This window comes from Theobroma cacao, chromosome 1 (assembly GCF_053813885.1).
Source record: "Theobroma cacao isolate CCN51 chromosome 1, ASM5381388v1, whole genome shotgun sequence".
Classification (NCBI taxonomy): domain Eukaryota; kingdom Viridiplantae; phylum Streptophyta; class Magnoliopsida; order Malvales; family Malvaceae; genus Theobroma; species Theobroma cacao.
In genome coordinates, this window is record NC_142639.1 from 32,601,937 (window position 1) to 32,614,697 (window position 12,761).

A 12,761-nucleotide genomic window follows, 5' to 3' on the forward strand; every position below is an offset into this window, starting at 1 on the left:
TTTTAAATCAAATGCTCAATTTGAAAGTAATCAAATTAATTGACTTTTTAATCAATGAAAGAAATTAGAGTTTCAAGTAAAAAGAAAGAGTAAAGAAATCGATACAAGTGTTTTATAGAGGTTCAACCTTCTTACCCACGTCTTTTTCCTTAGATTCACTACGAAGTTTGAAATCTACTATTTAATCAAGATTCAATATAATGCCTTTTGTGGATCAAGTATAACCATTCAATACAATGCCTTTTTATAGTTAAAGCACAACCACTATACCTTTTCTATTGGTTAAGGTATAATCACCTAAACAAGTACAATGAGAGGAATATAAGTGCAGCTAATATGCCTTTTAAAGGTTGAAAAGAGAATTTGGTATAATGGTTAAATGAAAAAATGAGAGTTTAAAAAATGCTTGACTATAAGACTTTTTAAATTTAAGAACAGTACAATGGGTTTTAAATGTAACTTTGATAAATTTTCTCTCTTTAGTTGTGTTTTCAAGTCTTCTAACCTTTATAAATGCTAAAGAAGCTTGTATTTATAGTTGTTGAAACTTTAAGGGTAGTTAAGAGTGCATTTAATGTGAAAATAGTCATTTTTCTCTTCATTCAAGGCTCCAACGATCACATTATATCGATACATATGTGTAAGGGTGAGCAAATAGGACTCGAACCAAATAATCAAACTGAACCGAAATGAGTTCGATTTTTTCGGTTCGGTTAGTTCGGTTATTTAATTAATTCGGTTAGAGTAATTCAGTTAGTGTAATTACTTCGGTTTGATTTCAATTAGAACAATGTCTAACTGAACTAACCGAAGGGCATTTTTGAAATTTTACTTAAAAAATTCCTAAACCTAAATCCCCACTTCCTCTTTCTAATTTTTGTCGTCCTGTCTCTCGTGACTCCCAATCTCCCATCTCCAGTTCTCCACTATTCATTCTCGTTTCTCGCCCTTTCTAGTTTCCACCGACTGCCGTTCGTCGACGTCCGATCTTTACTCCAGCCAATCTGGTTTCTGCCGACTACCCTTTTTGGTTTCTGGTTTTTGCCTTCATCTTAAGCAAGTCTAAGTTTGTCTCTGGTTTCTGGTTCAGTTTCTTGTTGCTGCCGACTGCCCTTCCCTTATGAAGTGACTGGTAAGTTTTATTTATTCTGCTGCCACCATCAATAAAGTTTGTTTATGTATCCTATGATTATTTATGTATCCTTGTGTTTCAAGTGTGAGATGGCTGACATTAATTGTTTGTAGTTGTCGAGGAGCGAAATGAGAGTTTTTGTTGCTTCAAGTTTGTTTACATTGTTGCCAATTTAGCTCATTTTCTGAGTTCTTTTTTTATTTCTTCTTTTTCATATTTCTTGATGATAGTTTAATTTGGTTTTGAATAGTTAGGGACCACAGCTTGAACAAGCTACTTACAAGAATCGCCAACGTCTCTACGTCTTTGAATAGGCAAGCGTGTTTCCTTTATAGGGAATTTTTTTGTCTACCGAAATATGGCTTGGACTGAACAAAAAAACCCCCTCTTGTTTCATTTTGTCTGTTGCTTGATGTTCAGTTTTACATAACAAAAAAATACTCTTTCTAGACTCTCAATTTATTAAAGCAATAACAGATGCATCAAGCTTAGAACCCTTTGAATTAATGGAACTTACAACAAAAGCTTGGTTGAACAATGTTGAAGCATGTTAAATTTGTGCTTAAGTTGTTTAACCTAACATCACTCTTTTTGGGAAAAAAATTGTTATTATCGTTATTTTTTACATCTTTTCTTTTTGTTATTGTTAATGTTTTAATGCCAGACTGATTTTTAAAAAATTGTTATTATCATTAAAACGTATTAATATAATGATTTTTTACAATCATACATATTAATATAATGATTTTTTACAATCATACATATTAATATAATGATTTTAAAGCTTGTTCCTTGTTCTGCACTTCAGTACTGATGTATGCAGCTTGCTTCTTTTTATATACACGATTGCTTCATATTTTAATGGTAATACAATAAAACATGAGAAAAGGATTAGTTTAGGTGCCACCATAGGTGTTGGATGTATTGCTTTGAATTGAACCTTTAATATACTAGCTTGTTGGAATTTCATATTCAGCAGTTACAAGAACAAGATGATCACCATCTCTAATAAGCTCTTTATATATAAAAACTTGCTAATTAATTAATTCTTTTTGAGTGACAGGTTGAAGATTTTAATGGCAAGTGAAAGCAATAATCCAACTCCAGCTCCTACTCCTAGTGATGCTGCTACGCAGCCTACTCCTATTGGCATGCCGTCATCGTCACCAACACCAACTACACAGTAAACTATAATCTCCACTAATGATAGTGATGCCGTCAATTCTAAGAAACGAAAAGCACTTCCACCGAAGTCTGAAGTTTGGAAACACTTCACTAGATTCGTCAATGATCAAGGTGAACAAAAAGCTAAATGTAATTATTGTTATAGGGTACTTTCTGCTAATACTAAATATAATGGCACAACTTCATTGAAGAATCACATGAATTCTTGCAAAAAGTTTCATAGTTCTATTAATGATTCTACTCAAACTGAGTTAGCTTTTCAATCGAGGGATGGGTCTATAGGAACTTAGAAATTTAGTCAAGAAGCCATTAGAAAGTCTCTAGCTAATATGATCATCAAAGATGAGTTACCTTTCAGATTTGTAGAAGGGGAAGGATTTAAGGAATTCGTGGTAACTTAATGTCCTAGATTTATTGTCCCGTCACGATGGACTGTTGCTAGAGATTGCTCTAACCTTTTTGTTGATGGAAAGAACCATTTCAAATATATATTGAGAACATCTTCTTTTAGGATTTCTCTAACCACAAACACATGGACATCAATTCAAAGAGAGAATTATATGTGTCTTACGACTCACTTTATAGACAATGATTGGAAATTACACAAAAGAATTTTAAACTTTTGTCCTATTTATAGTCACAAAGGTGAGGCCATTGGGAAAATGATTGATAAATGTTTGCGTGATTGCGGGATTAGTAAGGTTTTCATTATTACTGTTGATAATGCTAGTTCCAATGATGTTGTAATAGCATATTTGAAGAAAAAATTGAACTTAGGAGGAAATAGCTTTTTAGAAAGCAAATTTCTACATATGAGATGCATTGCACATATCATTAATCTCATTGTCACTGATGGATTGAAGGAAATGAATGATTCAATTGCTTATATTAGAGGGGCAATTAGATATGTGAGACAGTCACCTGCTAGGTTAGCAAAATTCAAAGAATGTGTTGAGTCTGCAAATATTTAATCAAAAAATTTGTTGTGTTTGGATGTTAGTACTCGATGGAACTCCACTTACTTGATGTTAAAAATAGCTCAAAAGTTTGAAGAAGCCTTTAATTTATTTGAGGAAGCTGACTCTCAGTATAGAGCTGATTTGTCGATGGGAGATGGGATACCTGAACATGAGAATCGAGAAAATGTTAGGAGGTTGAATGTTTTCGTGAAACATTTTTACACACTCACAGTAAAAGTTTCAGGTACTTCTTATGCCACTATTAATACTTTTCTTGATGATATTTATGGTATTTATTGCACTTTGAGAGATAGACAAAGGCATCCTGATGTTGAGTTGCAAACAATGGAAAAGAAAATGAAAGAGAAATTTGATAAGTATTGGGAAAATATAGAAAAAATGAATAAGTTGTTTTATGTTGCTTCTATTCTTGATCCAAGGAAGAAACTTGTATTTGTGGAGTTTTGTTTGAGGAAAATGTATTCGAATGCGCAAGTTTCATCGATTTGTGTGAGTTTGAAGAAAACAATGGAAGAGTTGCTTGTAAAATATAAAAAAAATGTACAACCTCTTCTTGAGAAAGTTCGTGACAATAGCTAATCCCAAGTGAGCCAAATTTCTGAATTTGATGATGATGTTGACTCTAGTGCTAGTGTTGCTCTTCTAAATGAATTTAAGAGATATAAGATTGCAATTGGTAGGAAAGAGGATAAATCAGAATTGGGGAAGTATTTAAGTTTAAATGAGCCTGATGCAATCGATAGTGATGACTTTGATGTTCTCATTTGGTGGAAACTCAATAGTCATAGGTATCCTACTCTTACCCTACTAGCTCATGATGTATTAGCGATTCCTCCATCCACAGTTGCTTGGGAATCAGCTTTTAGCACCGGTGGTGGTGTGCTTGATGCATATAGGAGTTCTTTAATGCCTAAGATAGTGCAAGCTCTTATTTGTGCTCATGATTGGCTACGTGGACCTTCCTATTATCTTCATGACACTGAGAATGATTTGGCAGAGCTTGAGAAAGTTGATGAAAGTAAGTATTTTATTTATATCATCATTTCATTTTTGCTATTTTAATTGTTAATATGTTATTGCTTTATTTCTTACTTTCTTGTTTATGTATTGTAGAGTTGTCAAAGATTGCAGTGGACAATGTACTTGATAATCTTTAAGGTAATCAAGTAAGGTTTAGTACTTGATAAATATACTCCTAAATATTTATCAAATTAACAATGTTATATTATCTTATTCTTGAAAAAGTTTAGCCTTTATTGATAGTCTTGATTCTTGAATTTTATATTTTAGGCTGCTGCTGAAAATCCAACCCAAGCACCTACCATTGCACTTCCCTTTGTTGCACCACCCTTGTCTCTTACATCTTTCCTTCCATCTGAACCCTCATCTGTTGTTGTTGAAGACTATTTGCTATTGTTTTTATCTAGTTAAATACTGCTAATGATTTGTTGTTATTTGCTCAAAGATTATTTATTGTTGTTATTATCTATGTTTTTAATTATATATCTATGTTTTTATCTCACAACTTGAGATTTCTCATGGCTATCTAGACACATCTTAGTTATGATGCCTTGTAGTTGTGTAACTTGTGTTCCCACCAGCAACAACATCTGTTAAACAAAGTTTGTTTAAGTAATTGTTCTTAGTCCCTTGGTAGATAGCTATGTTCTTTCTTTGGGTTAACTGAATTCCTTTTTACTTATTAATAGTGGAAAAAAAAGGAGCTAGAGATAATTATAAAAACCTGTAGATTACCATAAATGAAATGTTTTAGCATGACCAGGCTTAGCCATAAAATTGCATATATGTTCCTTGAGTTAATTACCATGTGCATTGAAGAATATGAAGAACATTGAGAAGATCCATATCCAGAGGCTGAAAACATGAAAGAGTAGTGGTGAAATATTGTTATTAAATTGCTCTTGGTTCGATTACATGTTTTGGGTGTTCGATGGATAATTTGACTATTAGTATAATCTTTTTAGGTGGGGTGGGTGTGGAATCAGGACACATGGTGGGTGTGGGGTAGTTTTAGGTTAGTTTAAACTTTGATAAGTACCTTAGCTTATATTAGTTGGAGCTCTTGCTGCTGTGAGGTTGTGATGTATGTCAACCTAAATGAGTTGAAATTCATCCCACCCTCCCATTCATGGTGCTCTACTTTGAGAAAAGGTTACTGAATTGATTATCCTGTCATTATGGGTAAATGCCTTTGTGTTGTTGCGTATAAGTTTACAATTTTGTACTTGTATACATTCTAGATCATTAATATTTTATTATTTTGGAAGCAATTATGGTGTTGTAAATCATACTATTAGTATGAGTTCATCAGAAATCATACTGTCACAATCCTATTTTATTGTTTGTTTGTTTTTTCTTAACCCAATTGTGAATCAATGCATAACTCTGTTTTAGCACATCAAGTTTAAAAGCCATTGTTTTAAAACCTTAGACTTCTAATTTGCATAGCTTTGTGGTAAACTGTCCATTCAAAAGTAAAATGGGCTTGAACATTCAGCAGGCAAACAGGAATTAAAAAAAAAATTATTAAGTTCGATTTTTGATAACCGAACTGAACTAACCGAGTTAGTTCGGTTTCGGTTAGTTCGGTTAGTAATTTACTTCGGTTTGGTTTTGGTTAATTTTATATAGGAGTTCGGTTAGTTCAGTTACTAGATATCCAATAACCGAATTAACCGAACTACTCGTTTTCACAGCCCTACATATGTGTGTATATCGATACATTGCCTTTTATTTTGAATTCCCACCGAGATGTATTGATACATTTGTGCATGTATTAATACATTTGAACTTGCCTGCAAGGGTTTTGACATTCTAGTTAAAATGTATCGATACATATGTCTATATATTGATGCTTTTGAGACAGTGAACACTTCTATTAAAAATGTATCAATACTTTTAGGGTAGTAAGCATTTTGTCTCAATTCTATTGATACAATTAAGAATGTATCTATAGATTTGAGTTGGACTTTTGAGTTTTAACTCTGCCGAAGAACATGTATCGATAGATGTTGGAATCTATCGACACTTATCCAAATGTATCAATATATGAAGAACATGTATCGATAGATTTGGACCAGAATGTAATTTTTAGAGCCTTTTTCATTTCTTTTCTTTTTCAGACTTACTTGACAATGTTTGGGAATGTGAGAACTTTGATCCCCTATAAGTTAAATGAATTTTGGTCATTTCTTTTTGTCTTTTCAAAATATATAAAGAAGAATTATTCTAACATATATCACCTTGAATACTTTCTAAAAATGTAAGAGATTTAGTCCCAACTTTAGCTGGTAATGACCTTATAATTAATTTGTTTTGAGAGCAAGCAACAAATGAGAATTCATTAGACTGAAAATTTTTCTGGTTTTTCGATGGATGACCACATATATTTTCAATAATTTTTCGCATCATTTTTTATTTGAATGGCCTAACCAGTAATGCCAAACATTAAATTCATTAGTAAACTTATGATTTACTATAGTATGAGTTTCAATCATTCTAATATTTGAGTAGTATAATTTAGAGAGCAAAGTAGGTAATTTTTTCAACACAACTTCTTATCTGAGATAATAAATGTAATATATAATTATTAAATGTCTTTTTCATTCGTTGTCTCAATATAATATCCATTCAGACAAATATATTTAAAACTTAATAAATTTCTTTAAGACTTAGTAGAACATAATGCATCTTTTATTATAAACTTTGTTCCTCTAGGTAGTAAAATTTTGACTCTTCTGAAGCCTTCAATTAATCTTGTACTACCAGATATTGTATTAATATTGGTTTCTTCAATTGTCAAGTGAAAAAAATATTTTTTATCTTCTTATCTTTAAATATAGTATACATTGTAGTAATGTCTGTTATAAGATGAATATCCATATTTTTTTAGTAAAATAATATATATAATAAGAAACTTACAAGTTAATATAAAAAAACATTAAATATAAAATTTATTATTAAAACACATAATAAGAACATATCATTTAATTGTAATAAGAACATATAAAAACATCTTTATAATAAAGTTATATTAAAACATACCAACAAACTATTAAAAAAATTTCATTCTTAGATATTTTCATTATTAATTAAATGATCAATTCCTCTTTTAAGTTGGATAAAAAAATCAACATCTTAATGTGCTATATCAACTTGGCTATGGTTAATATCATCTTAAACAAAATTTGTCTTGATATATATAATTTCTTTTTTTAAGCTTTCAATGATACTTGATAAAGCTTAGTATACAACAAGTATGTGACCAATGGTCTTTCATGCCATATTGATAATAGATATTTTCTATATTTCTTTTATTTTGTCTATTTGTGTCTTTTTTTGTATCTTTTTATTATTCATCCACTTGTTCTAGTTAAAAGTATTTATCCACTTTTGGTGGTTAAAAGTATTCATTTATTTCTAATAATTTAAAAGTATCCATCCACTTCTAGTGTGTTAAAAGTATTCTTATTATTAGAATTATCACTAGTGTAACTATCATAATTGCAATAATTATGATGATCTCTTTCACGTTTATGACCATAATTATTAAATGATATCGCATTCACTTTAGGAATTGGACGAAAAGAATGGACAAGGTTCATGATGTTTCATTAGTAGGTCGTTATTTAGCTCAACCATAAAAAACACGAAATCCAAAACAAAATGTATTTTCAAATTACCAAAAATATAGTATTTTCCACTTGTTACAAAATAAATATCACATAAAGTCAATTTAATATGTTTAATTCAAAAAGTTTTATCAAAATCTCATAATATCAAAGATAGATTTACATATATAGAGTATAATCGTATTTGAAAGTATGATTTACAAAATGATTATAGAGTATAATCATATTTGAGAGTATAATCATATATAGATCTACAAAATCTCATACTTTTATTTTGTCTATTTTTGTATTTTTTTTATCTTTTACTATTCATCCACTCCATATAGTTAAAAGTATTCATCCGCTTTTTGTGGTTAAAAGTATTCATTTATTTTTAATAATTTAAAAATATTCATCCACTTCTAGTGTGTTAAATGTATTTTTATTATTAAAATTATCACTAGTGTAGTCATCATAATTGCAATAATTATGATGACAATTTTCACGTTCATGACTATAATTATTAGATAATATTGCATTCACTTTAAAAAATGGACAAAAAAAATGGACGAGGTTCATGATTTTTTATTAGTAGGTCGTTATTTTGCTCAACCACAAAAAACACGAAATCCAAAACAAAATGTATTTTCAAATTACCCAAAGTATAGTATTTTTCACTTGTTACAAAATAGATATCATACAAAGTCAATTTCATATGTTTAATTTAAAATGTCCTATACAAAATCTCATAATATTAAAAATAGATTTACATATATAAAGTATAATCATATTTGAAATTCAAAATAAAAAAATTATGTATATACTGTTGGAAGAGATGTCGTGATTTGATTAAGATGTTGACTAGAGTACCCTTGGTTGATAATATTCAAAACAAAGAAATCAGGTATAAACTGTTAACAAATCGGTGCTCTTCTTCCTACCAGATTTTCTTTTGTAAAAAAAAATTTATATAATAGGAATTTCTAAAATTAATAAAAGTTAAAATTATCTTTTCATATAATAGTAAGTTTTAACCTTTGGCTAAAGACGTAATTCATTGTACATGATTTCTTTGTTTTCACTAAAATATTCTTAGTCAGTTGGTGAATGTTACCATTTCGATTGATCATGTTGTTTGAGGAAAAAAATATATATTTTAGTTTTTTTATATTTTTTGTTAATAATGTTTGTATTTTTGAGTTTCATTATCTATTTGAAAAATTAATAAATTTACGTGAAATTTTAATTAAAATTTTAAAAAATTTAAATATTTTATTTAATAAATAAACATCCATAATTAGGTTTGAGTATTAGATATCCAATAGTGATACTCATTCCTACCCAAAGTTGAAATGTGTATTAAACTTTGCTATCCCGAACCCATCCCAAATCCAAATACAAATACTCATAGCCTATACTCGAAAATATTCACTTAAAAAATATCCATTATCACCCCTATTAGATTTCTACTATCATGTTTTCTTGAAGCACTAGATATTTTTCGTAGTCGCACGTTAACCCAAAAACGGCAAAAGGCACGCGCCGGGGTACGAGTACGACTCATTTGACTGGAACCCATCCCATGGGGTCCACGAGCCACGGGGTTGCTAAACAAGCCACGCGTACCTCAGACGTGGACCATTCTCCACACCCTCATCTGTCATCTATAAATCTTTCTCTCCCTCTCCACTCTCGCTCCTCTAACGAAGTGTCAAAGAAAAAGGGACCAAATCCTAATTCAAACCCAAAGCCTCGATTTGTCCCTCTTTTACCATAGCTCAGCTCAGGTTCGTTAACTTGTTTTCTTTGTTTCATTTATCTTCTTATGATTTTTCTGCTTATTGTTTTTGTTTATGCTATGATCTCTATTTACCCACTTTTTTCTACTATATTCGTTCTCTTGGCTCTGCTAGTAAACACTCATGCTTTATTTGGGTAAATCTTAAGGGATTGAATTTCTTGCACTGAGGGCCTTTTTTTTTTTTTTCCGTTTAGCTTGAATTGGAGATTTGATTTTATCAGTAAAGAAAACAAGGAGGATATGGATAAAATGAAACTGGCTCAATGGGGTGAGAGATTGAAAACGGGTGGAGCTCAAATGGGTAGAATGGTTAGTGGTAAAATGAAGGAAATTCTACAAGGCCCCACACCCGAATCAAAAATGGTCGATGAGGCTACATTAGAGACCTTAGAAGAACCCAACTGGGGAATGAACATGAGGATATGTGCTATGATCAATAGTGAAGAGTTTAATGGGACCGAAATTGTTAGGGCCATAAAAAAGAAGATATCTGGAAAAAATGTTGTCAGCCAAAGGTTGAGTCTTGATTTGTTGGAAGCTTGTACAATGAATTGTGAGAAGGTAGCTTCCGAGGTGGCTTCGGAGAAACTGTTGGAAGAGATGGTTAAGATGATTGAGAATCCACATACGGATAATGGGAATAGAGAAAGGGCTTTGCAGTTGATTCGCGCCTGGGGACAGTCTGAGGATCTTGCTTATCTGCCTGTGTTTCACCAAACTTATATGGTAAATATTTCCACCTTGATTCATGTTCTTTCATGTGCTGATGTCGTGGTTAAGCTCTACATAGTTTTATTAGTACTTTGATGACAATCACCGGGCAATGGCATTTATAGTTTCATTGTTGCATCATATAAATAAAATCTGTCAATCTGCTGCACTTTAATTATGGCTGCAGAAATTCTCTGGATGAAATGTTTAGCATGACGAAATTTAGTATAGCTCTTGTTATTTCAGATCATATATACACCTTTCCCTTATTGTGCTCTGGGGTTAAAATGCAGACAAGTTTTTAGGCAGCAAGACTTTGGCTAGCACCAATACCAATTTGCTATGATAAATTATATGCACATAACACACCTTTTGTTCTTCCCTTCCTTTTCCTGTCACTAATACCCCTCCCATTTCAATTTTCATGTTATAGAATTAAAATAATTAGGAGAATGAGTACCTGCGGCTACAAGGTTTTTCTCTTTTGTTCTAAGTTCAGCCAGGGGTTCACTCAGTGTTCTCAAAATATGCTGGAATTAGATGTTGAAAATGCCAACTTGCAGGTTGGATTTGCTCAAGCCAACTATTGAAGCTTCGAAGTCACCTTTGACTGTGTTATCATTTCATTTTCTTCCCTTTACTCTTATATCCAATGTTTTGATCCTTCACAATCCATTTTAACAATAAAAATATGTATTTATTGGAGAATTTGTAACAATAATGTGACCTTACTAAATGTGGTTTTGTTTTGTTTTTTTTTTCTGATATTTAATTTTTGATAAATTACCATATAGTCTATCAATTGCCAATTTGTTCCCTTCTGGATGCTGTCATACTTTTCTTACCTACACCAATTGCATGCAGTCTATCATGCATTCAGCTTTTTGCTTACATTTTCTCCTATTTTAATATAAAGCAGAGCTTGAAGGGAAGAAGTTCACACCTGCCAGTGGATGACGAGAACTCACCCTTGCACTATACCTTGGAGTCTTACATGGAAGAGCCATTGCCTCCCCCTGAAAATTATCCTGTCAATAACACAGGATTGCATGGTAGTGATCTTAGTACTTTTGCCTATAATAATGGGAGTCTATCAGTGGAACAAAAGAAGGAACTTTTTGAAGTAACTCGGAACAGTCTTGAGGTTCTCTCTAGCATGTTGAAAACGGACACAGAACCAAAGCCAACAAAGGTAATTCTTCTGCTTCTAGCAGGAAAGCAGGATTTAACTGTGTGCTATGTAGTTTGTAGACCTTGCTGCATATCCAGTTATTTCTACTCAACATTATTCCTGATATTATATGGGATGATAGCATAATATTGTAACTCCCGCTGGAGATTTTTTTTTTTCCATATCTTACCTGCTCTTTGATCTCTTTGGCATGCCGGGAAACTGAAATGCTACTGCACATTAGTTGTTATTATATTTTTCAAATAATATTTGTTAACGGCATCATGTAGCTTTTTGTTCTTCCAATGTGATATTGGCATGATATCATCCAAGTTAGTAGGACTGGATTAAATGCATTCTCCCAGAATGTGCCAACCCCCTTTAAAATTGGAATGATAAATCGAAGGAAAGAGCAGACATGGAAAACTGAAGAACTCAGAAAAGTTCTTGTGTGATTGCAGGACGAGCTGACAGAGAGCATGTTGGAGAAGTGCAAGCAGTCACAGCCAGTCATTCAGATGATCATAGAGAGCACTACTGATGATGAAGGAACTCTGTTTGAGGCACTGAATCTGAATGATGAGCTTCAACAGGTCATCTCCAAATTCGAGGAACTAGAAGCTGGTTTGAAGCCTGGAAACAGTGGCACCACTGAGGCTAATGTCTCTGCTCCAGTTGAGACCCGTAACAAACCTGTGATAGGTGGTTCCTCCTGGACCCATGACGAAACCAAGATGGGTGCATTCCCCAAAGGAGATAGTAGTAGTACTGAATGCAGCAGTGATAAGAAAACATTGAGTGAGAAGTGAGGGGGTTTGCTAGGTGTAATTTTGTCCCTTGGTCATCTTGTGTTGGTAGAACTTTATGGTTGGGTTATTGTAATTAAGAGTGAATAAGATTCTTAAGCCGATTGGCTGAATATTAGTTGATAACGTTATGTAATTACAGGACTAGGAGTGTATGACGTGAATTTAATCTCTCTATCAAAATTCAAAACCTCCTGTCTCACTTAATGCAAACAGAGTCTTAATTTGACTCTAAAATCATTTGATTGATTATACAGAAAATCCTCAAGTCTAAAAGGCCTGGCCTGGGAAGGCCGCAACCCGCAAGGCTAACGTTAAAAACTCATTAAGGGTAAAAATGGGAT

At 32.1% G+C, this 12,761-nt stretch overlaps 1 protein-coding gene and 1 pseudogene across 2 annotated transcripts; both read left to right on the forward strand.

The window, feature by feature from the left end:
- The first annotated feature begins 2,877 nt into the window (after window positions 1-2,877).
- Window positions 2,878-4,728, forward strand: LOC148764742 (zinc finger BED domain-containing protein RICESLEEPER 2-like; annotated as a pseudogene).
- Window positions 4,729-9,557: 4,829 nt separating this feature from the next.
- Window positions 9,558-12,607, forward strand: LOC18613137 (ENTH/VHS/GAT family protein). Of its 2 annotated transcripts, none has more exons than XM_018124131.2 (4): window positions 9,558-9,715; window positions 9,924-10,455; window positions 11,357-11,632; window positions 12,073-12,607. In XM_018124131.2, the coding sequence occupies exons 2-4, from the start codon at window positions 9,970-9,972 to the stop codon at window positions 12,418-12,420; spliced, it is 1,110 nt and encodes a 369-aa protein (XP_017979620.2). In that variant the 5' UTR covers window positions 9,558-9,715; window positions 9,924-9,969; the 3' UTR covers window positions 12,421-12,607. The 2 variants fall into 2 exon arrangements, with proteins under 2 accessions (XP_017979620.2, XP_007050288.3); XM_007050226.3 differs by having other exon boundaries at window positions 9,559-9,715; window positions 11,360-11,632.
- The last annotated feature ends 154 nt before the right edge of the window (window positions 12,608-12,761 follow it).

Coding starts and splice junctions, on each gene's coding strand:
- LOC18613137 (XM_018124131.2), top strand. CDS start 9,970: ATGGATAAAATGAAACTGGCTCAATGGGGTGAGAGATTGAAAACGGGT. Junction 10,456..11,356: donor TGTTTCACCAAACTTATATG/GTAAATATTTCC, acceptor TTTAATATAAAG/CAGAGCTTGAAGGGAAGAAG. Junction 11,633..12,072: donor CAGAACCAAAGCCAACAAAG/GTAATTCTTCTG, acceptor GTGTGATTGCAG/GACGAGCTGACAGAGAGCAT.